Source organism: Paracoccidioides lutzii (assembly GCF_000150705.2).
Source record: "Paracoccidioides lutzii Pb01 unplaced genomic scaffold supercont2.1, whole genome shotgun sequence".
Taxonomy (NCBI): Eukaryota; Fungi; Ascomycota; class Eurotiomycetes; order Onygenales; family Ajellomycetaceae; genus Paracoccidioides; species Paracoccidioides lutzii.
This window is the reverse complement of record NW_015440947.1, coordinates 1210702-1235789: the sequence shown is the minus strand read 5'-3', so window position 1 is coordinate 1235789 and position 25088 is coordinate 1210702. Positions and strand designations below refer to the sequence as shown.

The 25088-nt window shown below is 41.9% G+C and overlaps 9 protein-coding genes across 9 annotated transcripts; 3 read left to right on the top strand and 6 right to left on the bottom strand.

Annotated features, from left to right (window-relative positions):
- Positions 1 to 1231: 1231 nt before the first annotated feature.
- PAAG_00308 (hypothetical protein) lies at positions 1232 to 1686 on the top strand (the record flags this gene model as incomplete). Its single annotated transcript, XM_015843975.1, has 2 exons — positions 1232 to 1269; positions 1458 to 1686. The coding sequence occupies 2 exons, from the start codon at positions 1232 to 1234 to the stop codon at positions 1684 to 1686; spliced, it is 267 nt and encodes an 88-aa protein (XP_015700310.1).
- A 391-nt stretch (positions 1687 to 2077) lies between these two features.
- Positions 2078 to 2305, bottom strand: PAAG_11085 (hypothetical protein; the record flags this gene model as incomplete). Its single annotated transcript, XM_015846793.1, has 2 exons — positions 2078 to 2107; positions 2195 to 2305. The coding sequence occupies 2 exons, from the start codon at positions 2303 to 2305 to the stop codon at positions 2078 to 2080; spliced, it is 141 nt and encodes a 46-aa protein (XP_015703597.1).
- A 1374-nt stretch (positions 2306 to 3679) lies between these two features.
- On the top strand, positions 3680 to 4174 carry PAAG_00307 (hypothetical protein; the record flags this gene model as incomplete). Its single annotated transcript, XM_002797722.2, has 1 exon — positions 3680 to 4174. The coding sequence occupies one exon, from the start codon at positions 3680 to 3682 to the stop codon at positions 4172 to 4174; it is 495 nt and encodes a 164-aa protein (XP_002797768.2).
- A 1909-nt stretch (positions 4175 to 6083) lies between these two features.
- Positions 6084 to 6386, bottom strand: PAAG_11084 (hypothetical protein; the record flags this gene model as incomplete). Its single annotated transcript, XM_015846792.1, has 1 exon — positions 6084 to 6386. The coding sequence occupies one exon, from the start codon at positions 6384 to 6386 to the stop codon at positions 6084 to 6086; it is 303 nt and encodes a 100-aa protein (XP_015703596.1).
- A 3053-nt stretch (positions 6387 to 9439) lies between these two features.
- Positions 9440 to 11664, bottom strand: PAAG_00306 (hypothetical protein; the record flags this gene model as incomplete). Its single annotated transcript, XM_015843974.1, has 2 exons — positions 9440 to 11142; positions 11349 to 11664. 2 exons carry the CDS (start codon positions 11662 to 11664, stop codon positions 9440 to 9442), a joined length of 2019 nt encoding a protein of 672 aa, XP_015700309.1.
- Positions 11665 to 12413: 749 nt separating this feature from the next.
- Positions 12414 to 13100, bottom strand: PAAG_00305 (hypothetical protein; the record flags this gene model as incomplete). Its single annotated transcript, XM_015843973.1, has 3 exons — positions 12414 to 12574; positions 12651 to 12710; positions 12872 to 13100. 3 exons carry the CDS (start codon positions 13098 to 13100, stop codon positions 12414 to 12416), a joined length of 450 nt encoding a protein of 149 aa, XP_015700308.1.
- A 462-nt stretch (positions 13101 to 13562) lies between these two features.
- Positions 13563 to 15903, top strand: PAAG_00304 (hypothetical protein; the record flags this gene model as incomplete). Its single annotated transcript, XM_002797719.2, has 4 exons — positions 13563 to 13611; positions 13672 to 14110; positions 14172 to 14701; positions 14762 to 15903. The coding sequence occupies 4 exons, from the start codon at positions 13563 to 13565 to the stop codon at positions 15901 to 15903; spliced, it is 2160 nt and encodes a 719-aa protein (XP_002797765.2).
- Positions 15904 to 16955: 1052 nt separating this feature from the next.
- Positions 16956 to 17792, bottom strand: PAAG_00303 (hypothetical protein; the record flags this gene model as incomplete). Its single annotated transcript, XM_002797718.2, has 2 exons — positions 16956 to 17359; positions 17549 to 17792. The coding sequence occupies 2 exons, from the start codon at positions 17790 to 17792 to the stop codon at positions 16956 to 16958; spliced, it is 648 nt and encodes a 215-aa protein (XP_002797764.1).
- Positions 17793 to 20909: 3117 nt separating this feature from the next.
- Positions 20910 to 24663, bottom strand: PAAG_00302 (exportin-1; the record flags this gene model as incomplete). The annotated part of the gene is made up of 9 exons (XM_002797717.2): positions 20910 to 21150; positions 21240 to 21411; positions 21501 to 21879; positions 21956 to 22185; positions 22269 to 22739; positions 22807 to 23578; positions 23660 to 24372; positions 24443 to 24514; positions 24585 to 24663. The coding sequence occupies 9 exons, from the start codon at positions 24661 to 24663 to the stop codon at positions 20910 to 20912; spliced, it is 3129 nt and encodes a 1042-aa protein (XP_002797763.2).
- Positions 24664 to 25088: the final 425 nt, after the last annotated feature.

The window sequence follows — 25088 nt, the reverse complement described above, 5'->3', positions numbered from 1 at the left end:
TAAAATAGAGAACTAATGCGATTGTGAACTGGACTGACCTGGGTGCCTGATGAAGCACGGCAAACGTTCTCGAATTGCTTCTCAACGTCCTAGGGCACGTTTCAGGAATATTCGGGATCAGCCTGACGAGGTTCATTGGTTGAATAATATCACTCAGGACTTTCATTTTATTTTGCTTTTTCTTCTTCTTCTTCTTCTTCTTCTTCTTCTTCTTCTTCTTCTCCTTCTTCTCCTTCTTGCTGTCGTTGGAGTATTGAGGTGAATATAAAGCGCCCGATGACGGAGCCAGTTCGTCATTATTATCATCACCATCATGATATGAGCCAAATCAACAGGCTCAATTCCATAATCGCTACCTAGTAAGTACGCCTTTCTCGCAGCCTAGGTTACTTGCGCAACTTAACGAAAGAGAAATAAGCTTGCAAGCAAGCAAAAGAAGAATGAAAACTACAAAAACAAAAAAAAATCTTCAAAATAAACAGATAAATTAGTAGATAAATAAAAATAAAAAATAAATAAAAATCCCGCAACTGTACTTGGGCCTGCAATGCTTCACTGATGCTCTAACATTTATTGGTATCTTGAATTAAAATACAAAAAGCCCATAAAACAGGAAGATTCATCATTTGCGAGCGACTTTCAAGAGGCTAGGAGCAAGGGCTACAAATGCCTAACTGAGCCCGTCTGCGTTCCGAGCAGCAGCAGCAACTGGTAGCTGGACGGGCTAGAGTGAGGTGGTGCCGTAGTAACCGATAGAAGCGAGTTCTCCGAAGGTAGGCAGTTAATTAGGTTGGTTGGACACTTGGAGAGAGTTGAGGGGAGGGGGAAAAATTCTTTGTTCTGCAGAACAATTGGTCTCTGTCCATGGGCCGGCCCCTAGCAGAATTTTACTTCTGATTGAAGCAATGCTTACTGATATTCGTGGGAGTTTCTTTTGGATGGTTTTCTTCACCCCAGGCCGAATCAGGCGCCGCAACATTTTGAGCCTTTTCTTTTTTGCCACCCCCCCCCCCCCCGAGATGGAGGCCAGAGCCGAAGCTCATGCACCAGCGATGGACCGTATCTTATTTCTTACTTATTTGGGCTGATTTCTGGCGATGAGCAGTCCACCCCCTCATTTTCCCCTCCGCTCTCGCCTCACCCCTCTCGATAGTTTCGCAGCGACTTAAACAGGAATACCCACCATACACCAATTAGACTACTGAAAAGCGCGGCTATCCTCTTGGGAACTATGTTAGCGCGTGCAATGAAGGAGAAGGAAAACGACGAGTAAAGATCCATTCTTTTCTCCTGTATAACTCCATATCTACTAGGAACTTAGGGTAGTAGTTGCTGCGCAATCTGTAACCAGTGCTACCAAATAATATCTTGGAGGGAAATGTACCCACTCCACCCCCTCACTTCCCTCTTCAAATAACCAGAAAACACCACTCAGTACGATAAGCAGCAGCAAACAGGAGCAAAACAAAACGATTGGCCATCCAATCGATATACACAGAGCCGCCACGCAATGAGCTTACATCAGCCGATCTTAGCGCGGAGCGACCTGTGAAGGCTGTGTGTGTGGACTCCGTTGAAAAGGGCAGCGAGCTATTCGGAGGGTTGGATTGCTGGTCTGGCCAAGGTGGTTGCAGGCAAGAGCCAGCGCTTAATAATGGGACGCATAACCCCATCATGGACTCCTAGGAGCATTGGTTGGTTTGAAAAATAAAAGCTGTGGAAGGGAAAAAATAAATAAATAAATAAATAAATAAAAAATAAAAATAAAAATAAAAAAAAATAAAAGAAGAGCAATGACTGCTTGGAAATGAGCGTGATGCCAGCAAAAACTTTTTTGCGAACCCATAATGGGTTTCCAAGGTATAATTAATTTTAAGTTTCGGTTCCCTTTTTTTTTTGCTTGTGATCATTTGTAAAGGTTCTTTTCTTGAAAAACTCAAGCAGCGGCTTATTCCCGGTTCAATGTTCGTGAACAGATTTACTGATCCCAAGGTTTCTAACACTCCCATCACCGAAAAACCATCAACAGACCCAAAACACCGACTCAGAACCATGTAATCTGCTTGAGTTTCGCAGTTCAGGAAGTTTTTGCAGTTCGTGTCTTTACCTGCAATGTAATTAATAGTTTAAAACGAAGCTCCAGAGCTAGTGTGTCGGGGCGGTACCAAGGGTATGCTACCCAGCTATTACGTACAGCAGCCACTTTCTTCCACTCCAACGCCCAGGTGCTGCGCCAGCCATTTCTGATACGATCCACGCCATGCCACCACCCAGGGTAAAGCGGGGACCCTCGGGCAGGGGCCATGCCGGCCAGCGAATGGTCACTTGCTGACAAGGTTCTGAAGCGCAGCCTGGGTGTGGTGAGCGAAGATGTGAATGGCCAGCATGCCCTTTGACAGGGTTTGGTGAGAGGCACGTCATTGGTCTTACAATGGAATGGGAAGAGAGGAGGGGGAGGGAGGGGGAGAAAGGTGGAAGGAGAGCGAGCCGCAGGAGGAAGAACAACCAGCCGGTAGGAGTAAGTCCCCCAGTACGTACCCCAACGCTACGCTAGACCTGCGCCAGGAGTGGGGAGCGATGACCGGGCGGGCACCTTGCGCGCGCCGCAGGTATTGTGAGTGTTGTTCGCCTGCTGGGCATACGGAACATGCGTGTGTGCGTTGTGTGCATGTGTGTGTGCGCGTGTGTGTGTACGGAGGATGTCCCTCTAGACAACTGTTGGGCCGTAGGTGTGGAATCTGAAATACACAGACAGGATCAGCCGCCAGGGTTCGCTGCGCTAGTCTACTAGCCTCCTACCGGCCTCTGTCCTTTTTTTTTTATTATTCTTTCTTTGGTTTTTTTTTTTTTTTCAGATCGCAACCAAAAGATACAAAAAAGTAAAATATAACATCATACGTGAGTTACAGCACGCTGTGTGGAGATAGATTAATGGAGATGCTGTTTTTTACACCTGCAGCCCAGCTTTGACTCCCGACAACTGACACTTATTAAAAGCAGTGTCTGGTCCGCCTGGAGGCATTGTATAGATTAGAGCGCAAAAACCCAAAAAATAAATAATAAAAAAATAAAAAATAAGGCTCTGCCTACTACTCCCTTCACTTTGTAGTTAAAAAGAAAACTGTTGCTATTCTTCAAATTCTTCCTCGACTTCTATTGTTTCTTCCGCTTCTTGAACATTCTCAATTCTTCGCTGCCTTGTTACCTATATATAGAGTCTCCCTTTCCTTCAACAATCATATGATTTATCTCATACCTCAACCTTTCAAATCTCTAGTTCTTTACTTTGCTGGGTCCCACCAGACCCGCTATCCAACTCCCATTTTTGTCTCCTCCCTCTCCCCATCACACGTCATTTGGGTGACTCACCATCGTTCATTACGAACTCCCGTCCTCGTCGACTGTACTTATAGCTCTTTGACCTTGACCAATTCCTCCTAAATATATCTCCGGCTCTCGCCAATTCGACAACCAACGAACCAACCATCCATTTATCTATATATCTGTCGCTAATCCGTCTATATATCAGCCTCCCACCTACACATACTTTTGAACCTACCACCAACTCAAAAGCCCGGAGAAGGAAAATTAGAGTAAACCGCCTCTGGCTCAGATATACAGCTCTCTCCGAAGGGGAGGGAAAAAAAAAAAAAAAAAAAAAAAAAAAAAAAAAGTTACAATGGAAACGCCTTGGTCCCTGGACTTCTGTCTAGTTTGCGATAGGCAGACGCTGGGAGGTGCATACTGCTCCCAGGCCTGTCGACTAGCAGAGATGGATGGCACTGCTGCCGCCGCCGCCGCCTCCGATTCAGAACCCTCTTCTTCAGCCACGAGTACAATAACGACAACCCTCCGAAATCCATGGACTTCACAGAATACTGAAACGGGAGCAGCTCTACTCCATTTTGGTTCCACCATTGATTTCGGGGGATTCAAATTTCCCGGGTCCTCAGCAGCAAACTATCAAATACCGTCCTCAACCGCATTAGAATTTCAAGCTGCGTCCCGGCCGGGCCTCACTCCATCGTCCTCTCAAACTTCCCTCTCCTCGCTTCAGAGCGTCTCCTCTACGACCTCCACTCGCCTCTCTGGCCAAGCAAAAAGTGAGCTGGAAGCATACTTTGGCAGCTTCGACAAGGTCCGTGATTGGAAACGACGACGAACTTCGTCGTGACGAAAAGCATCACCCAATGACTGGAATCATAGCAGCCTACCAGCCTACCAGCTACAAGGGGAAAACCCGACACTAAAACGAAGACGAAAAACAGTACGACATTGATATAACAACATTACGTTCGACCATTGTCTTTACATGAATATTTTTCTTTTTTAAAGTTCTACATCTACATATATACATATGCCACCACTCACGTCTTCTACGATATGTTCTGGTCTGCGGCGTCAGATTGAGTCGAGCTGGACTACTACTTTTACCTAGGATTTCGTTGGAGCACTGCGGCTTTTTTTTTTTTTTTTTATCGGTGTTACGTCCTTTTCTTTTTTTATATACTTTTTTTATACCTATTTTAAGCGCTGTCACCACCTCTACTCCTCAGAAAAATGCCACACAAGATACTTAACCCACGAGCGAACGAATTGCGAATTAACCCTCTAAAAACAAAACTAAAAACCAACTATCAAAATCACCAATCTCTGTCACTACTCCCTCGTCGCTCAGAAAAACCCGAAACCGAATTTCTCCACTTTTTGTCTCACTTACTCTACTTCCGACATTTGGCGCTGAAGGCTCAAAAACTTGCGCTTAACCTCTCATTTTATTTTTTTTTGGTCTCTCTCTCTTTTCATTGGTGGAAGAAAACGAAAAATAAATTGCATTTCAAGGTTGGGAATTGAAAACATGTGCAGGCGAATTGGGTCGAGTTTTTTTGGGGAATTTTTCATTTTACATTGTCAACAAAAACAAAACTCTCCTTTGTCATTCTAAAAGTTGCATTTTGGCTGCTGGTGTTTTGATCTCCTGGTTTTTTAAGGGATGGGGAATTGGACGGGACCGGAGAAGGGGAAAAGAGGAATGAAGCAAAGATGAATTATGAATATCGGAGATGCGTCCACATGTCATACATCCACCCTCTTGATACTATCGAGAAAAAAAACTTGAAAATGATACATTCTCTTACCTATTTTCTTTGCTGTTTCGGCATATGAGTTGGGAAGATATCCATTCCGCATTTGACTTGGGCATGCCGTCATTTCTCTACTTTCTTGGTGTAATCTACTTACGCATCCAGTCACACTGGCGCACCAGACATTTTTCGCATGAGACAGACCATGGTTCTTTCTTCCTTGATACATTTTCATTATTAATATTACTATTACTATGCATGTTATATCCACACTCATGCGATGATGAAAGAATGTACTCTCTGAAATGAAACACTTTACTGCTGATGGCTTCGTTTTTCTTTCTCCATGTCAATAAGCTGTTTACTTTGTGTATTTAATCTCTCAGATACTTTCAACAGCTGTACGAATGAATGATTAAAACTTAAAACTTTATACTTTTCATCTTCAAACGAAGAAAGAAACTGTTACATTAATTAATTCAAATAAATGCTTCTTCCTTTGTTCTAATTCTAGCTCAGACTGATTGGGAACGTTTGTGCTTCTCTGGATCTGACACCAAGCGACTCATCAATAATGATAATGATATAGATACAGGGCATATATTAACAGCAGCCTGCTGAATACTTCTAGAACATCTTGATAAAATATGTGTTAAGCCAGCCACTCCTATGCTGTCGATATTCGGCCGTATGTCATACTTCCCCCTCCTCCCCCGTATATTAATTAATATATAGACGATAATATTCCGAATAAATTAATCCATAACTATATATCTCTAACAGCTCTCATACCTTCGCTGAAACATATACAGTAACAATGAACAATACTATGTCCCGTATAATCAATCTAGAACCTCTTTCCTTCTCATAGTATACTGACCATATAATATGATATTTTCCTACGATATACACGGGACGTTCCCGTGTCTTCTACTGGGTAACTCCTGACCAGGAACCTTCCAACCAACTCAAAGCAAGGATAAAAATGCAACGCGTTCGTTATTTAGGTGGTTTGTACCTGGCGGACCAAACCTTTTGGAAAGTCAATCCGCAATCAGGCTTTTCGAAGCTTTTTGGCGCTGGGATAAAATTCCGAAACCTAAAACCTTTGGGCAGTTGTTCATCCAGTCCATAGGGTCGTTTTCTGCTCTTTCCATTGGTAGCAGCCAAGGTGTGTGCCAACCATTCCCTCGTCGTTGGCGATAATTTTGCTGGAGTCTGGCCAGGGGTGACCCAGAGGTGACCCATGGTCCACCGTTTCTGGCAACTCGGGGCACTGAGCAAGGGTGGACGGAAGGACATGACGGTGTGCCCGCCGGAGCCCGGATGTTTGCCTTGGTGTGCACAATCTTTCCTGGTTAGTGACTGGCAGCATTGTTTCAGGGGAATTTAAGTATTGATGACGATGACGATAACGATGACAATGACGACTTTGGTGGTGGGGTGACATGACGGTGGGATGCTTCATTTTTCAGGGACTTGGCTCGCTGGTTCGGGACCGGATGAGAGGGGTGGGTGAAAGTAGGATATTTGATGCTGTTTCTCTTTTATCCTGAGAATTGAGTACGGAGATGTGGTATTTGGATATTGGACATTGGATATTGAATAATATGGCATATCGACGATGTGGCTGGTGCTCCAAGTGGTTGGAGCCCTTTTAACATACCCATCGATGGCATCTATTTGCAGAACAGGATATTTAACTAAATCTCAAATATTGTTGTGCCCTTTTGGATATTTGGATCTTTCAATACTTACCTGGGTTCTCTCCTTTCGCAAAATCTGCTTTGCAGCGCAATGAAATTACAGTTACCAGTTCATTCTTTCATTTACCAGCAAGCCAAACTCAGACTTTCCATGTCATCAACGGTAGCTGGATCCGTCCGATATTTGATGTCATTGGAACAGAAACGGAGGTATAGAAAGTGGGATTACAGAGATTCATCCACATTCGTCCATACCGCAAAGTTACTCATAGACTGGCCCCGGTAACAGCAGTAAGCAGCAAGGCGCTGCCCTTAGACATCTGGAAATTTTCAGCAGTCGAGGAATTAGCAGAATTAACCACAAGAGTTTCCCAAGGGGGAAGAACGAATATTCAATCCGGGCCTGATGAGTCAAGACACGTACGTGCTTGGATGGAGCTTGTTTTTGCTGACGATTTTGTTGATTGGGCATCCAGTTATCGGCACTTGGGGCAACGGAATTGCATCCATGGATGGCACTTGTGATTTAGAGATTGGAGGCATCAGTTAAGGGAATGAAGGATGGAGTTTTCTGGTCTCGCATCTGCGACCAACCACTAACCTAACAGGTACCTATGGAGCTTCAGTGGGCCTGCATACATGCATGGTTCATGCCATGTAGATTTGCAGCAGAGCCTTTTTGGTATTTGATATTGAAATGAGAGTGTGTATTGATCCTCATATGTTTCTATGCATTTGTTTACCTGTTTAGAGCCCGCAGAAGGGTGATTCCTTTTAGTTGCCTTTGTTTTAGAAAGTTTGTTACTGCGGATTGTCAACAGCTTTTTTGGATAAATTTCTTTCGCTGCTTTCAGCGGCTTTTGCTCAAAAACACGTAAGGCTGATTGATGATGGATTGAAGGAAAGTAAAATTCCATTTCAGCCTTAAAAGCCAGATATTAATTAATTATTAAGAAGTTAGTTATATAGCTGCTGTTAGAATATTTTAAATGCAAATGTTGCAGCGTGAAAAGACCGCAGCTGAAAATAGGAAGAATTATTATCCAACCGCAATAATCAACATGGTTATCCATAACCTCGTTCCTTGTTCTTGAATTGGTTTTGCTCGTGTCGATACTAACTTCTACCAGGATAGAATTGCCCCACTCAATCCGGTTGGCTATTTTTGAACATCTGCGCTTCCACGTGTTCAACTCTGTCAAGAGGATTTGATTTGGCCCTCGAAGAAAAAGATTGTTTTCTGGACTTTTTCCTGTCCTTGCCTTTTATTTATTTACTTATTGCTCCCTCTTTCTTGGACGGACAAGGCTGCAAGGCTATCCCACCAGTGGCGATATTGCTATCGGATGCTAAACAAAATACTACCCAGAAGTAAAGGGTGACCTGGTGGGCTATGCGAACGGGAAAAAGAGGAATAAATCGGCACACAGACGGGTACCCCGTAACTATTCATCTGTTCCTCTTTGTATGAGTGTGTGCCTGTAAGCCTCCGAAGAGATTTGCGAATATGCCGTAGCGTGATGATACAAATATTGGAGTGTTAGTCGAAGAATACTCTGAATCATAGTTTCAGATGATTTCCATCACCAAGGTTGTTCCTGGGGCCTTGATTTGATTTCGTCGGATGATAGTGAAAAAGTCTTTTCAATTTCATCATTGTTTGTTTTTTCTTTCTTAGCTTCAAGGCTGTTCTTGCATCTCTATGCGCATTTGATTCTAAGTTTAGCTTGCTAAACGTTCACGAAAGGGCGTCGGTAAGTCGCAATTCTCATCTCTCCAACTACCCATGATGTCCTTCTCATCAGGGACCTTGAAGGTGTGTTGGTGACGAATTATTTGTCCCAACAAACCGAATATTTTTAACATGACGTATGTGGCTGCGTATGATCGAAGCTGCTGGTTGCCTGTTCCTGCACAGGTGACAGGAAGAAGTGGATAAGCCGGGAGAACGACGTGGGTATTTTGAAACCTTGCAGGCGAGGCCAAAAGAGAAAAATGCCTTCGATGATCGATGATCATAAGATCGCCTTGTTAGTTCGATATTAGTTCGATACACCTTCCTGGTTGTCTTGTATGGTAAGAACAGACTGGAAGCTTTCTCAAATTTGTAGAGTCTTGATACAAGTTGCAACGCGAATTGCATAAAAGGCATATTTGAAAGAAAACTATGTAGGGATGGTGAGCTTGATTTCATTAGAACTGGTATCCCTGGTGAGAAGTTACCGACCACTTTAATTGTTCGGATGTCAAGCCCTGACAGTTAAAAAGATATGGTGGTCAGCTGAGACAATTAGGCAGAAGCAACAGAGCTGCATAGGAGACGAGGAGAATGAAGCAGTTGCTGAGCTATTCTGTGGATTGATTAGTTGAACCCATCCCAGGCAATAATATACGACTGGAACGCCTATCCACGAACTATCTGATACAACGAAAATATGAATTGATAAGAAAGCGATATCCACCGAATTCCCGCTTGACAACGATTAAAAGCATGTCCAGTAATCGCTATACTTTTATTTATTATAACTCTCTAACTCCTCGTGCAATTTGTAGCTTGATCGTTCCAGAGCAATTCCCCGGGATACCGAACACAGACTCCATAGACATGAACTTCCAATCCGTCCATGAGTTATCAACCCATCAACCTATCTACCCCCGTTTCAAATCAGTCTGACTCTTCCTAGTCATCGATTTCAACCTCATCTTCTGCCTCTCCGCCCACTCGCGGCTGGCCAACCGGCCCCGCTCCGCCGCTTCAGTCCTTGCTCTCTTTGCCGCCTCCTCCTTCTCCTTCCGCTCCCTGCCCCGTTCGATTTCATGGATCCGGTCACGAGCAAATATCTCTTTGCCCCGCAATCTTTGCGTGAATAGGGTAATACTATCTGTTCTGGTAGCAGGGGCAACTGGGGTTCTGACAGTACGGATTGGTGAAATTGCGCCCTTATTATTATCGTCCTTGTCCTTGTTTTCAGAGCGTGATCCATTGGGGGTTAAGCTGCGGTTGGTGCCGTTTGAAGCTAGAGGACGTCCTGGTGCAGCTGAGGACGCGGACGTTGAGTTTCCTATAGCTTTTGTGTCTGATGGAGTACGATTGGACCCAGTGCTTCCTATGGAATCAGTACGTAGGGAGCTAGTTTTGATAGGCATAATCAAGCTGGACCTCTTTGGCTGCACTGATGGAGGGTTTCTAGAGCTTTCAGCCGAAGAGATTCTGTTTTGTACCTCCTCCGCCTTGAGCGTCGCTCGAATACGACTAGCAATTGTTTCTTTAACAGGAAATGCTGGTGTGGTAAAGTTTCGTGCCGTTCTCGCTTTAAATTCTCTCCTTCGTTGCAGTTCTTCTTCTTCCCGCTTCAAACGTTCTTCCCATTGCGCTCTCTGACGCCTTGATATGGCCTCTCCTGGCAATTCGAAAGTTGGGCGCGTCGGGGTTTTGGTGGATTTAGAAGGTGTAAAGGCGGTTTTTGCTATACTACTGATGATGGTAGAATTGGGACGAGGCTTACTTGTTCCGAGTGTCTGTGTTGACACTGTACCCGAAGGTAAGCTAGGATGGCTGCTTTTTCTACATATGCTGGATCTGGTAGTGGCTAACTTTGCATCATTTGAGCCAATATTTGAGGACAATTTAGGATGGCTGTCTCTTCTGGAATTGGGTGCCGATTTCGCAACTTCTGGGACTGAACGGGCTCTTTTGCTGACAGACCGATCAGGGCTTTTTGTTGAACGGCTAGTGGTTAGGGAGGATTGTCTATTTTGTGCAGACAACAATTGTGATTGAGACATTTTTTGTTCTCTGGCTTGTGGCCTCCCATTATTATTGACGCACTGGCGTTGGCGAGATACAATTTGTTTCTTGGAACCTGGTTCTGTACCATTCTTCTGATTTATGCCAGGATGTATCCCGGAATTGGCAGCTCCTGAAAGGATGATTCCGTCAACAGGAGTGCCTGCTCTTTCAGGAGAATTAAGTGCATGCTCCTCGACAATCGGCAGTGCCTGTCCAATCTGTTCAAGCGCATCTTCAAGAGCATCAATAGCATCTAGAGGGTCTTCGATATCCTGATAATTTCTAACTTCGGGTTGAGGCATTGCTGGCGTGGGTCGCGCAGCTATATCAACCCATTTGTCATTGCCTTTTGAGTTTGAATGGGACTGCGAAACGATAGATTGTAAGAATGAATCCTCTTGCTGGTCCTGATCTGATAAAACCTCCTTTACCGGACTTTTGTGAACTGCTGGATCGAACCGCGGAGTCTGACCAAATCGTGGTGGACTTGATCGTAGTGCTTGTGATTTAAGGGAATCTTGTTCCTGTGACAATGGCAACATTGGATCCGAGGATGTAATATCTGTTAAGCATGGGTTGTTAGTTTAAGGTTTAACCTAGCACGTTTAACAAATCAAAATTGGAAATCAAGTAATGGAGCAAGACAGAACACCACCAGAGTTTGAGATTACACGCCTTTTTGACCTTGTTGACCATTGATAACGTCGCCGCTGGGTGAACTGGCCAGGGTTTGGATGTCCCTTTCCCTAATCTGACCCAAACACGTACTCCTAAACACTTTAATTCCAAAATCTTCCGGGTTTACTAGATCTCGTATGCTTCTCGGTTTTTTTATCTGGACACCTGCTGCTTCCTCTGTGGGCTTTTGTGGTGAGGTTTCGTAAAGTCGTTGCTTCAACTCCGCCGGAATGGAAGCTTGTTCAAGCGGGGAGAGATTGTAGTCGCGGTTGCCAGTTATCTCTCCAAAGGTATTTCGCGTGCAGCAAGAGGTCGGCGTATTGTTTGATCCTTCAATTGGTTTTGTGGGGTCCTTTATGTCATGGATGTTGTTGCGGCGCAAGACAGCGCGTGTGGCGCGAGGCATTATCCAGATAGATTTCGTTATCCAAAAGGTGTGTTAGACTGATGGACAATAGTAAGGTTTCCTCATCTGGAATTGGCGTGATTCACTGCAAGTATTTGGGTTGCGCTGGTGACCGTTGCTTGATCTACCTGGTGAATGGGTAAATGAAGACTGATTACTCTGATCCTTGTCTTGAAGGAATAGACGAATATACTGGACAAGAGGTTGTACAAGTAATTTCCGCACCAGTATGCCGGTGAATCCTGTCTTGCGGGAATAGCTAGAGACAAGCTGCCAGAGTGGCTTGTTGGAGTATTCGCAATTCGACAACCCCAGGTCCAAGATCTTTAAAAAAGGAGGGGGTTTTGAATCTGGGGTTAAGGTTGTTTGTTTACAGGGCAACCGTGGTTAGCGCGGTGAGTTTTGTGGATGTGGCCCGCGCCAACCAAAGGGCTAAAATGAGAGCGACCTGAACCAAAGAACAATAACGATGAATCACCCACTTCCACAATAATTATCGTAAAATATGGCTGATTTTTGCGAGCAGTATTACTAAATCTCGTTGCCATTGTTAACCGTCCAACTTTACTCCCTAATAGCGAGGGTTATGGCATTCTGGCTGAACTTTTGCAATCAAGTGCAATTGATCTTGCCGTGGATTCATCATATCTATACCAAACGCCAATATCACCAGGGTACGCTAAAACGAAGACCAAAAAATCTGTACAGGGATATAAACATGCCGGTCATATCAGTGTTCATCAACGTATTCACCTCTCGCTTGACTCGCCTCCCCTCTTTCGCGACATGCTTGGCTGTTCTGCAGGGATACGAACCAGCGTTGATGGGAGACACAGCGCCTTTTGGTCGTCATTATCCGCTTCCCTCCCTTGGACAGGAGAATCGCGTTCATTTGCTGCAGCTGCCTTGGCTAAGGAAGGGAGAAAAATATATGATCAGTTTCTAGTTTACTCTCACTTTTAATATGCGGTCAGGAGGAGGCTCACTGGATGCCATGCTGATTGCACTGAGAACATTACCCCAATTGGCCATCACGCATGCCACAGCTGTTTTGACTCCATCCGTGGTTAGTCCTTCTTGTATTCGCATTGGGATTGCTTCCGTTGCACATTAAAATAAAATAGAATAATAAAATAAAAAATAAAATAAAGAAAGAAAGAAGAGAAGAGCTTTTAAGAGGAAAAGTGAACGGGGATAACATATGAACCTTCAGTTCCGCCTTTTAGAGTGGATAGCTTCTCCTCCAATGCTTCTATTTGCGCTGCCAATGCCCCACTCACGTCGCGTAGTTGCCTGAGGTTTTCAAGCTCGAGTCGCTTGGATGCGATCCGCGCTGCGAGAACGGACGACTGCTGTGAAGTAGCGGAGTATATGGAGGACTGCCTTAGGGATGAAGAGGTCCCCGTTGAGGGGAACACTGATGTTGGTCTGGACATTATGTTTAAACCCTGAAAGATATAAAAAGATGCTGTTGAAGTGTCTGCCGGTGGTTGAAGGTTCGATGCAATAAACTTGATATCAACACGTGATCGAGTTTCCAGGGCTTCTGTTTTAGCGCGAACCCTAAACGCACACTCGGGGCTAACCGCTTCTGGCCAAATATCAACAAACTTCCTCTTTTCGTTTTGTACCATCGCAATATTAAAAATATCATAATTGATCATCCACTCCACCAACCACCAACCACAATCCACCATCCACCATCCCCAATCATCATCGCAAACAGAACGCGAAGACCCTGACAAGCGGCTGGATTGTAGAATAGAGGGCATTTGCGAGGATTATATTGAATTACCGAACTATCTAGGAATGCCCTAATTCATGATCCAACCATTTCTCCCTTGTTCAACCTTTGTACCAACTTTGACTCGACAACCAAACCTCCACAACTTGCCGTTATGGCGAGGTTAAATGAGATCCCCGTTGCTGCTGAATCAGTTGAGTCTCGTATGTTGAATTTCCTCTTTTATGCAGTTTTAGAAGGACTCCGCTGACTTGGAGGAACAGTAAAACGGCGGTTCATAAGGCAGAATCGCGAAATCGCACGTGCAAATTCCATGCAGTCACTCCGCATACGCACTCTTGAATCTGAAGTATCTCGCCTTCTTGCTGAGAATGTTACCCTCCGGGAAGAGGTCATCTCAGCGAATCAGGAGCTTGAAAAATTTCAACATCACCCACACCTGAACGACGAAATCGGTACCCTAAAAGCGAAACTAGACGCGAAATTGACCGAGTTTGGGAGCTTAATAGCAGAACTGGGTTCACTGCCTCGGAGAAGAGAGCTCCTTGCGGGAATAAATCAAATGCCCATTGAGCGGGGGTTTCAAATTTCTCCAGAAACTTCTCGCCGGAGATCATTAGTAAAGGCTGCTCGGGAAACCATGGATGAGGGCCGGCTCCCCGCTATTCTAGAGGACAAATTTTACCGAAGATTATCACTAGAGTAAGGGGATGCTATATTGTAGCCCAATTACGGATTGTAAGCATACTGACGAATTCCACAGCAGTTCAGATGCCGCCGAACTAGAAAACGAGGAGCACGCGGAGAACGAGGAGAACAATTCCCCAGTTCCATCATCTTCTCCAATTTTCCAACCAGAGCTTCAGCTTCACAAGCCCGCCGATTCTTCCGTGGATAAAGAACCTCAAATGATTTTCAAGGGCGCCGAAAACCCTATTGATTACTTAGAAAATATTTCGAATTCCGGAGCGAGGAGGAAGAGGAGAGATAGTTCTGTGTTAAACACTACCCCCCGGAGCGCAGAAAGAGAAAACAGGGAACAAGCATTTGTACCAATACACATTTCAAAATCCGGATCCAAACGCAAGCTTAGCGTGCGGGATGACGAGGAGTTAGTATCGCACGATCTCGACGAACATGACGACTTCCAATACACTCGAATAGGGGACTCGTCAAACCACGTCTCCAGGGATTCCGTCGTAGAATCAGAAAGCACCCCAACAAAAGCCACAACGAAGAAATCAGGGACTCAACGAAAGGAGAGAATAGCCGTTCGTCGTGCTCTAGGCCCAAGTACGTATTATCTTATATTGTTCTCTTTGACTGGAACTAAGCTAATATTTCCTTTCACAGAGACCGCAAATACCAAGCAAAAATCCTCTACCACGGAAAAGGTTTCCGCTACTGGAAGTTGGGGAAAAGAGATCCCGAAACCAAATCCTAACCCGCCTAAAAATAGAAGTCACGATATTGTTGAGAAGTCTATCCCTACAGTACCCATTGAGCCAGTCAAACAGAAGAAACAGGAAGTTGTAGATATCAACTTATGGCCCAAACAACTCCCTGCTGAGGAAAACCAGGATCCCCTCCCACAAGCACATGCTGGGCTAGACACCAGTTATGCCGTCCCGACAGACTCTTCAGGGACCAGGGAGACACCAGCACTACCCCACTCGAGGATGAGTCGTCCGTCTCGGCGTTCTCGTGGCTCCATAAGTTATGCAGAGCCAAATCTCAGGGATAAAATGCGACGCCCAACAAAAGAGCTTGTGGATGCCGTTACTGGTGAAGCTCGTTTTCGACGAGCCTCGAAATCTGAAATTGAAATATCCAAAGATAGGAACAGTGAAGGAAGCAACCATAACTTCGGTATGACCAGTTCAGCAACGGACGGAGAATCCATGTCTTCAATGACTTATAATGATTCGTGTGCCGGCCTTCTAGGGGGAACGGATGACAACTCGATGGTGCAGCTACCATCCAATGTCATGACAATCAGGAAACGACGGACACTTTCAGCGAACAAGTTCGACGTCGAGACTACGTCAGAGGGGGGACCATCGACGTCTAGCGTTGCTATATCAACTCTTATGGCGGGGAGTAAAAAACGGAGCCATCGTACCAGGGACACTAGTGAAGTTCTGGCTGAGCAGGAACAAAATGTCGCCCCAAGAACGACAACCGGTGGCTCTCGAAGGCACTCCTCCAACCCCACTACCCTCGAAACTAGCTCCAGATCTCGTCGAAGCCAGAGTTCTACTAACCTCTCAAATGAAAATGTCGCAGATATTCAAGCAGCATTGGAATCAGCGGGTATAAGCACCAACAGCAGGCGGGGTGAGGATTACCATCACTCTTTCTCTTCACACTCGCGAAGTGTGAAGGGTGTCTCGGAGTTCGACTATGACGCCTATCTGGATGCACAGGAAAGCGTGAATGATGTCAAGCGGGTGCAACGGCTTGCAGAGTCGAGGCGGAGGAGTATGATGCTTTGAATGCTTTGGAAAAAATCACGATTATATAGATTTCCTTACATTTGGAGCTAGGATCAGGGGGTAGTGGACCATTTTTACTCTCCTAAGTCCTAAGGACGATCATTTTTTAACGACTTCTTTCCTTTTATCGCTGTTCAATATATGGTTTATTTTATAATACCCCACTTATGGCGAGTTTTCTCCTTATCGCGGGTGCTTTTTATTAACGGTGGACTTCATCATGTTATCCTGTCATGCTGGTTGGGCGTTGCTCTTTTACTTAAGTGGCGGTTTTCGATGAAGAAGACAGTAGTAATTGTACCTCTACATTGTCAACCCGCCCTTCATAGTCAAAAGACACAATGGGCGAAACATAAAAGAATGAACTTCTCAGAAACTTTTTCATTTGCACTCTTTTGTAAAACAAAAGACAAAAGCTGTGACCTCCACTGTCTGATAAACGTTTACTGTTTCGAATATCTGTCATACTGAGAATCTGGGCTGCTTCTTCTGTTGAAAATCGAAGTTGGAACAAGGGGTTGAAAATAAATGATAATGGTAGTATGTAATTCCTGGAAACCTATTTTAATGCTTTTGGGTCTAAATATTGCTGTTTTGTATCCGTCTTGTCTAGGAGCAGGTACGTAATGGTAAACGAGACCTGCTCTATCGTCATCATATTGCGCAATGAGCCAATGTACATGGAACCTCTCGGGGGGTCTTAAAAATGAGAAAAGGAGTAGGAAGAAGAGGGATAACTAGCCAGCAGTGGGGATCACCCAAAACGCCATCCGTGTATACATGCAGGACTTTATCAATGCAAACCGGTCCCCGTTCTCTGCTGCTCCGTGCACAAAACATAAACATCATCAATTCAAACCGGAATTCGTTACGTAGCGGAGGTACAAAGAAGACGCAAGGAAAATTGAAAAAAAATTTCGCTCGTCAATTGTATAAATAATGCAGTGAGAAGACAAGCTGTGGAAACCTCCCTGCCTTGTCTAATAAAACACCGTGCAAGGTTGGTATCTTCCTTTTTTTTTTTATAGTTCTCTTATGCAGGTTTATTTCGTTCATTCCTTCTTCGGATGCCTTTTCGGTACACGCTCATACGCATTTGGTCGCGGTCGACGATGTACCCGTATCCGTTTAGGTTTATCTGTCTTCCCGCTGCCACCACCATTCGACGGTTCCCTGCCACAACTGTCGTTGTCGCTTACATTATCATCTCCAGCACCAGTACCATCACCATGCTCTCCTTGTTCAGAAGGTCCGTCACTCTGAGGGCCGTGGTGGTTGCAGGAAAGATCCCGTTGTTGGCCACGAGGGTTTCGGTTACTTAAACCGTGACCGTTGGCCATTCTGGCTTCCCCGGTATCAAGGTCGCTGTCGCTGTCACTGTCATCTGAGGAAGAATCTGAGGAGGATTCGGAGCTGCTTTCACCCACCGGACGGGTTTTGTGGAAGATGCAGCAAACTGGATCAGATGGTTAGCTAGGGAAGGTAGAGAAGGAGGAAAAACATTGGAAACGCTCAAGAATATATGCCAACAGTTCAAAGGGAAGAAAACCACTACCCATCCAACGAACATAAGATGTGAAAAAAAACAAAGCAAAACGAACCAAAAATTCCACGAAACCACAATAGCAGTCATGTTTTAACATACCCTTCGAATTCTTCCTCCCCAGCCCCTCGTTATCAACCACATCCTCCGCCCACCGTATCCTCCTTCTACTAGCCTCTCCCGCTTCCGTCTCAACTTGCACGCCCGTGTCTGCCGCAGCTCGTAACGTCAACCGGCCCATTATTCTATTTTGCTGTTGTTCTTCTTCTCCCGCCATCGTCTCCACCTGCGCTACGGTTCCTCCGCCACGAGACCTGAGCATTGTTGCGCCGCGATCTCTGGACATAGAGATTTACCGTTGCTCCTTGCTCTTTGTTCTTTACTTGTGCCCTTTTTCCTCGGATTCTTTTATAGATGGGGTTATAGGAGTGGCCGCAACGAGGGATGGAGATTGGGTATGTGGAAGTTGCAGGTCCAGGCAACAGAATGCGAGAATGGGGTTTGAATGATATGTCTACTTTTGGGGACGGAAATAACGAATGAAAAGTCGCGGTAAAAGCAGCGTGTTTGTTAATTGTAGACACTGCAGTGGTTCATTATGGTAAGAGAAAGCACATAAAAATCCAGGATCAAGCTGGGCAAAAGGAACAGTGACATAGTTAATACCCTTTTTGTGTCGGGCCCTCAGCACGTGACTTGGTTTCCCCCATATGTTTGTTTTCATAGTTAACATTATGAGATCCATTTTACGCTCAAATGCAGCCAATTCAGGAGTTATCTTGTTGAAATCAGTGATTGCTTGCTTTATTTGATCTCTATATCATCTTATTTAAATAAAAAATCTATACTTTCTATTCAATAGAGTTTATAATACCTTTTTGAGTTAGTTAATATCATATAAAGAAAATGAAATATTAAAAAATATTTTGACTTATAAATCACTTTAAAAAGATTTATATTTTGATAAAATTCTTTTCTAAAATAGAGAAGTTCTTTTAAAAATGTTTTTATATTTATATTTTTAATCTATTAATTATTTAATCTAATAATAAAAATATTTAATTTAATAAAATTATTTTTATTATATATATAAAATCTTAAATATAAATAAATTTAATTAAATTAATTAAAATAAATTAAATCTCTATTTTATATGAGTTTTCATTCAAATTTTTAAAGCTTTAATAATTTAAAATATTATTAATATTTTAAAATTAAATTTTAATCTTTTATAACTTTTATAATTATTAATTTTTTTAACTTATAATATAGTTTAAAATTTTAAAATTAATAATAAACTTTAATATAATTTTTATAATTTTTATAAATATATATAATAAACTAATTATTAAAAATAATTAATAATTATTAAATATAAATAATAAAAAAAATTATATTAAAATAAGATTTGATGGTGAAAAAAATAAAATTTTATATAATATTTTTTTATTTATAAAAATATTAATAATTTTAATAATAAAAAATATAATATTAAAAAATAAAATATTAATTATAAATAATTTTATATATATTATATAAAATAATATTTTTAATATAAATTTAAATTTTTAAATTAATTAAATATAATTAATTAATTTATTATTATAAAAGTTTTATCATTAAAAATGATTTTAATTATTTTTATATAATTATAAAATTTATAAAATAATTTTTAAAATTTTAAATTAAAAATTATTATAAATATATTATAAATTTTACATAAAAATAATAATTATTATTATAATATTTATCTATTTATAAAATTTAAAAATTATATTTTATATAATTTATAATAATTATAATAATTTATAATTATATATAAAATATTTAATAGTTTTTAATATATTTATTATAAAAAATTTTAATTTATAATTTTATATATAATTTTTTGATTTAAATATTTTATTAATATTAAATAATATAATTTTTAAAGTAAAGTTTTTTTAATTAATAAAAAATATTTAAAGATATAAATATAAACTTTTAAATTAATTAAATAAAAATATTATTAATTTAATAAATTAAAATTAATTTTAATAATTTTTTAGAATAATTAATTACTATAATTAATAAAACTTTTATTAATATTATAAATTATTAAAAATTTTTATTATTATTATTTATAATAAATATATATAGTAAAAAATTATAATATTTAATAAATTTAATATATAAATATAAATTAATATATAAAATTATAAAATTTTATTTTAAAATAAAATAATATTTAATTAATTAATTTATAATAATTTTTAAATATATATATATTTATAAAACTTTTTATATATTTAATTAGAAATAATTAAATTTTCAAGAATTTTCTTTAAAAAACACTTATAATTAATAGAAAATTAATTTAAAATAATTAATTTATTTGAATTTATACATATATAAGATTATAAATATATAATAAAAAATAATTTTACTCATTTAATCATTTTTATTATTAAGTTGATTAATCAAAATATTAAAATATAGATATAAAAAAACTTCTAAAAAAACTTCTCTATTCTAGATAGAAAACTCATTAAAATTTACTTCTTTAAATGATATTCTATTAAATTTCATCTTCATATATCATCAAAAGATTTCAAAAACGCGTCAAGGACTTCATCAAATAGAAAATGTAGATCTCTTAATATATAAAAGTTCAAGTAAGGACTGGAAACAAGATCACGTGATATAAGGGGTCGACAATATTCCGTACTTCTGTAGACGTTTATTTTCTTGTGAGTAACGAACTAGCGTACTTTTTAAATATGTATTGATCATCCTGGAGATATTTTTCATATTCCATTCGGTCTCGATTTAACTTTATCCATCCTTTTTTGATCACTCGTACAGGGCAAACGCGGGAATCACTCAATCAACGGTCAACAGTCAACAGTTGGTCAGCATATCTAGATCCCATATTCAGATCTAGTTTAAAACAAACATACACTCCCTCCCAGTCTGGTTCATTACTCTACCTTCAACCTCAACTTTCTCAACGGCCCCTGAAGACATGTGTATATGTGAGGAGAACCACCAAGCCTCAGAGTCTCACCCGTAATTTTCAAAAAAGAGAGAACATAAAGAAACAATGAAAAGTGAACAATGAAAAGTGACCAACGATGAATCCGTAAGAAGAGAAAAGTTTAATATAGAAAATAAAGGGCAAAAAAAGATAATTATAAAAAAAGAAAAAAGGAAGAAAAGGGTAACCCAGTACCAACCAACAACCACCATCAATCACCGAATGTTTCTGATTTCTGACATCTGGTATTAGTAATCAATAGCAGTACATATCCCAGCCATCCAATCCATCCTTGTCCATATCCTGCTGGTGAGATGAAGACATACACGGGGGCCCATCAGTCGCTGTAGGTTTGTTGCCAGTCGTACTAGTCGCAGTGCTATCACAGCTAGACTTGATCTTCATCTCAGCTCCTTTGAGGACTTCAGCCCGAAGCTCCTCATCAAGTCACAACTCATCCTCCTGATCCATTTCAGCAGGTTTCAGCAGTCCACCAACCTTCATCGCCCGGTCCCTCTCCGCAGCCCTAGCGTCCCGCTGTGCCTGTTCGCGCTCCTCGGCATAAAGATCAGCGTTGTCGCCAGAAAATTCTTTCAAAGAGATTAGGAAATCGCGGAGGTGGGTTTTGAACTTGTTGAAGTCGTCATTTAGCGCGAAGAGACCAGTGACAAATTGGCGGATTTGGACTCTATTGTATTGTTAGTAATCTGTTCTATTCCAGAAGTAGCAAAAAGAGAGGAGTTGAGGGAATGTTCTGGTTTGATTGTCGTAGCTTACTCTTGCAGATTCTTGAAGGCGCCCTGAAGTAAATTGGCAACATATTGCTCGAGGAAATCCTTGTTGGAAGTACCGATTGGAGCTTGCTCCGGAGAGTATAGGGGCTCATGGATCTTGCCAATTTGAACGAAATAAAACATGCGGGAGAGAAGCATCGCTTGGTTTTTAAATCCTACGAAAGAAAGGGGAAAGATATTCGGGTTAGCTTTTGTTTGTAGCAAACCTTCCGCCAAGGACAGGGAAAGAAAAGGTAGAACATACCAGCTTTATGATCAGTATCAGTAAGAACGAAAAAGACATCCTGCAGGATGGGAAGGTAGAATTGCCGGAAGAAAATGCTCGACGTTTGTGGGTCCGTTTCAGCCATGTTATTCACCAATTCGAGACACATTGTTAGGCCAGTGTTTTCCACTTCCCTGTTATCATGCTTGCTAGCCCACATGCATGAATCGATCACGAATTTGAACTGACTGGCATCCAGCTTCAGGAGCGCGGGGAAGCAGTAAAGATTGATTGCTTGGAGGAGTTTGAAGAACTCCACGCGATGTTCTGGATATTCGTGGAAGTCCTTGTTGATCATTTCCAGCGTGCATTCGAATACACTTTCCATGATAAGAGGCACTTTGTCGTCCATTAGGTTCTGTTGCTTTGTTAGTTCTTGTCACAAACAAAAGAGAAACATGTCCTTCTTTCAAAAGATAGCAGGAGAGACCTACATGAAGCTTATGGATGATGGTAGTCATAACGTTGAGAACCTCTGCTTCCCGAGCGTCCGGAACGTTGCGGTTGTAGTCTACAAGAACAGCTTCCAGCAAGGGAGGTACCATATTAGCATTAACCATCTCCAGATCATCCGCTTTTTCAACGTAGATGTTTATAAGTTTGAGGATTTCCTTCTTAATCGTACGTAGACCCCGAACCTTGGGCGTTTTCGTGGCGATGTTTCCTGCCAAAAAAAAAAAAAAAAAAGGCGTTAAATGGCAACAATCATTAAAATTAAAACATGGAGTCAAAAGTGGAAAAACTCACCATCCCGAACAACGGCATCGGATATAAGCTGACTAGAAGCTCTATACATATTGAGCATATCATGATAGATCCGGCCGATTTGAGAGTAAAAGTAGCTTCCAATAGACGAACAAGCAGCAACATTCGTTTTCATAATGTTTCCCACAATCTTAATGGTCTCTCCATCTTGCAAAATGGACGGATCCTGATTTGCTTGGCTGATGATCGCGTCCCAGGCCGAATTCGGTAACGACATGAGATTCTCAATCAGTCGATCTTGCAAGCCCTTTTGGCCCTGGGCTGAAATCATATAGCCGCAGGCTTCGTAAAAGGTATGGATTTGTTGCGGGGACAAATCGCAGGTGATTTTTCGCATGGTTCGGACGATTTCCTCGATGAAAGGCTCCGTCTCACCAGGCTGGAGAGCGACGAAATGGCGTTTGCACTTGTTTGCAATTTTGATGAAGGTATCACACGCCATGTCTTGGACGCCTGTAGAAAAAATTTCAGGTTAGTATATTGTCAAGGTAAAATGAGGGTATGTAAAATAGGAACTAACCTTCGTGCGTTTCATGCATAAATTCGAACAACTTGTTAACCACCGTCTTCAAAAATTTCCAGTGCGCTTTCAAAAACCGTGGGTACTGTCCGACAATGTACATGATATTACTGGCCACGACGGCTTTATTGTCTTTGCCCCGTTTCATTTCTGTAAGGCCAAGGAGGTCCTTGATAACAGTGACGAGGAATCGTTTTTCAGTTTCTTCATTCATCGCGCCAGATATAGAGCCAATCGCCCAGCACAACGTATTACAGTTCGCCCACGACCATTCGGAGCCATCGACTTGCTTGGCCAGTTTATCTGCCATGATGTTTTCCGTATCCACGACATCTAGATGAGTAAGATATACCAAACATTCTCTTGTAGTCTTGTAGAGCTGGATAGTGTCGCTTTCCTTCACAAACTCGCGTACGATTTCGCCTTCCTCGTTCTCAACGATTAGAACTTCCTCCGGCCTCACCATCTTTTCTATCATGACGGTTCTCAGACTAGATAATACTTCCTGGTATTTGTGCTTTCGTAGTGGGTAGTTGGCAAGTGTGTTGGGATGGGGAGCGCCGCCGTTGGATAAACCGCTAACGCCCATGTTGACTAAAGGGTTGATGTCTGTGATCGGAAGCTGCTGCATTTCCTCGTACAATTCCTGTACCAGTTTTGTCCAGTACTCAAGACAGATCTTGAAGATTTCCCTGTCGTCAATTTGGCTTATACGGATAAGATAGAAATGAGCGTGAGTGAGGTAGTCGCGATTAGGAAGTTTCTCGATGACCTATCATCACGGGTTGTCAGTGTTACCGTTATAGAGAACAATGGTGTTTAAGAACAGGGAAACAAGAGGGGGGGAACCTACATTTAGTCGAACACTGAAGAAATTGCAAAGGAAAAGCGCTAAATTCAATACAAACTCCTGATCGCGCGAATTGCTAGTAGCATAGGTCTGCTTGAGATCCAACGATAAAGGAATGATCTTCGACACCGTTGTCAATGTGTCCGTAAACAACTGGACTAATTTCTCATCATACGAGTACTGAGACCCAATTTGAAGGCCCCCAATCTCCGTCAGACATTTGAGCGTCACGTTCCTGAAATCAGGCACATCCAAAAACCTATTGAGGAGAGTGTTGATGATGGGTGTTTCAAAAACATATCCTAAAGGAATCCAGTTCAGGAATCGGAGCAATGTTTCCAATGTGGCTTTGATGAGGCTGCTCTGGTTCGCGGTGTTAAGAACCTCTGAGCAAAGTTGGAAGATCGAAGAGAATTCTTGGCACATTGTTGTCTTTAGGTTCTTTGCCTTCGCGGATGTCATCTGGTCCTGGGAATAATCGAAAACTTCCTCCGATAGCAGCCGGAGAATAACCATGTTGTTCTCGCATATCGAGAGACTAGTGTGGCAAGACGAAATGATCTCGTTAATGAAGGTTGGCCAGTTATGTGGCCACTCTTGCTTCAAGATGGAAACAAGCACGAGGTTGAGTTTATTAAGGAACGCTCTCTCTGTTTTCAGTTTATCTTCCGTCTTCGAATGTTCGATGATGCAGTTGACAATGAAATTCCGAATGCCTGACAATGCGTGTAAACATAGCTGGAACAGCTGCAACAATAGAAGAAAATTGGCAAGGAGGATAGGTACCTTGACATTGCTCCCTAGGAAGAACCTTCCATCTTGTCATAATAACATCGTCCAACACCTGTAAACCGAGATCTAGAAGGCAACTGTTAGCCCACGAACTTCCCGCACGTATATTCTAGAGGCTGAAAGAAATCATTCTTACATTTCGTGTGGACATAACCAGATTCCTGCAGGATTGTCCCTACTAACAGCCAGGCATCAGGGCTTTGCTTGAACTGCATTTCCCAAGAGATTGTCAGATAACCTAATTTTTCTCATAAAAGGGAGAGGAACCCGAGAGACCTGGGATTAAAAAAGAGGGCACGGGGTTAATCACCTCGGTCAGGGTCTGTTGCGCTTGTTTTCGCTATATATTTAGATAAACTATGTCAGCTTCTGTTTCCTCTTGAATATAATGTTTCTTTTTTATATCATTTTACACCATTCCACAGCTCTTCCCCTTTCCCCTGCTTCTTTCTTTCCAAGGAACCATTTCAATCGAGAATTTGCCGCTAAAAATAACCAAAGATCGAAGATATAAAAACCGAAGATAGAAAATCGTCTTAACTCACTACATCGCCCTTTCCTTCATAGAAGGCTCGAACGGTATTATCTAGTTCTGCGATTGAAACCGACATGCCGCGCCAAGGGGAGGGGGAGGGAGGGA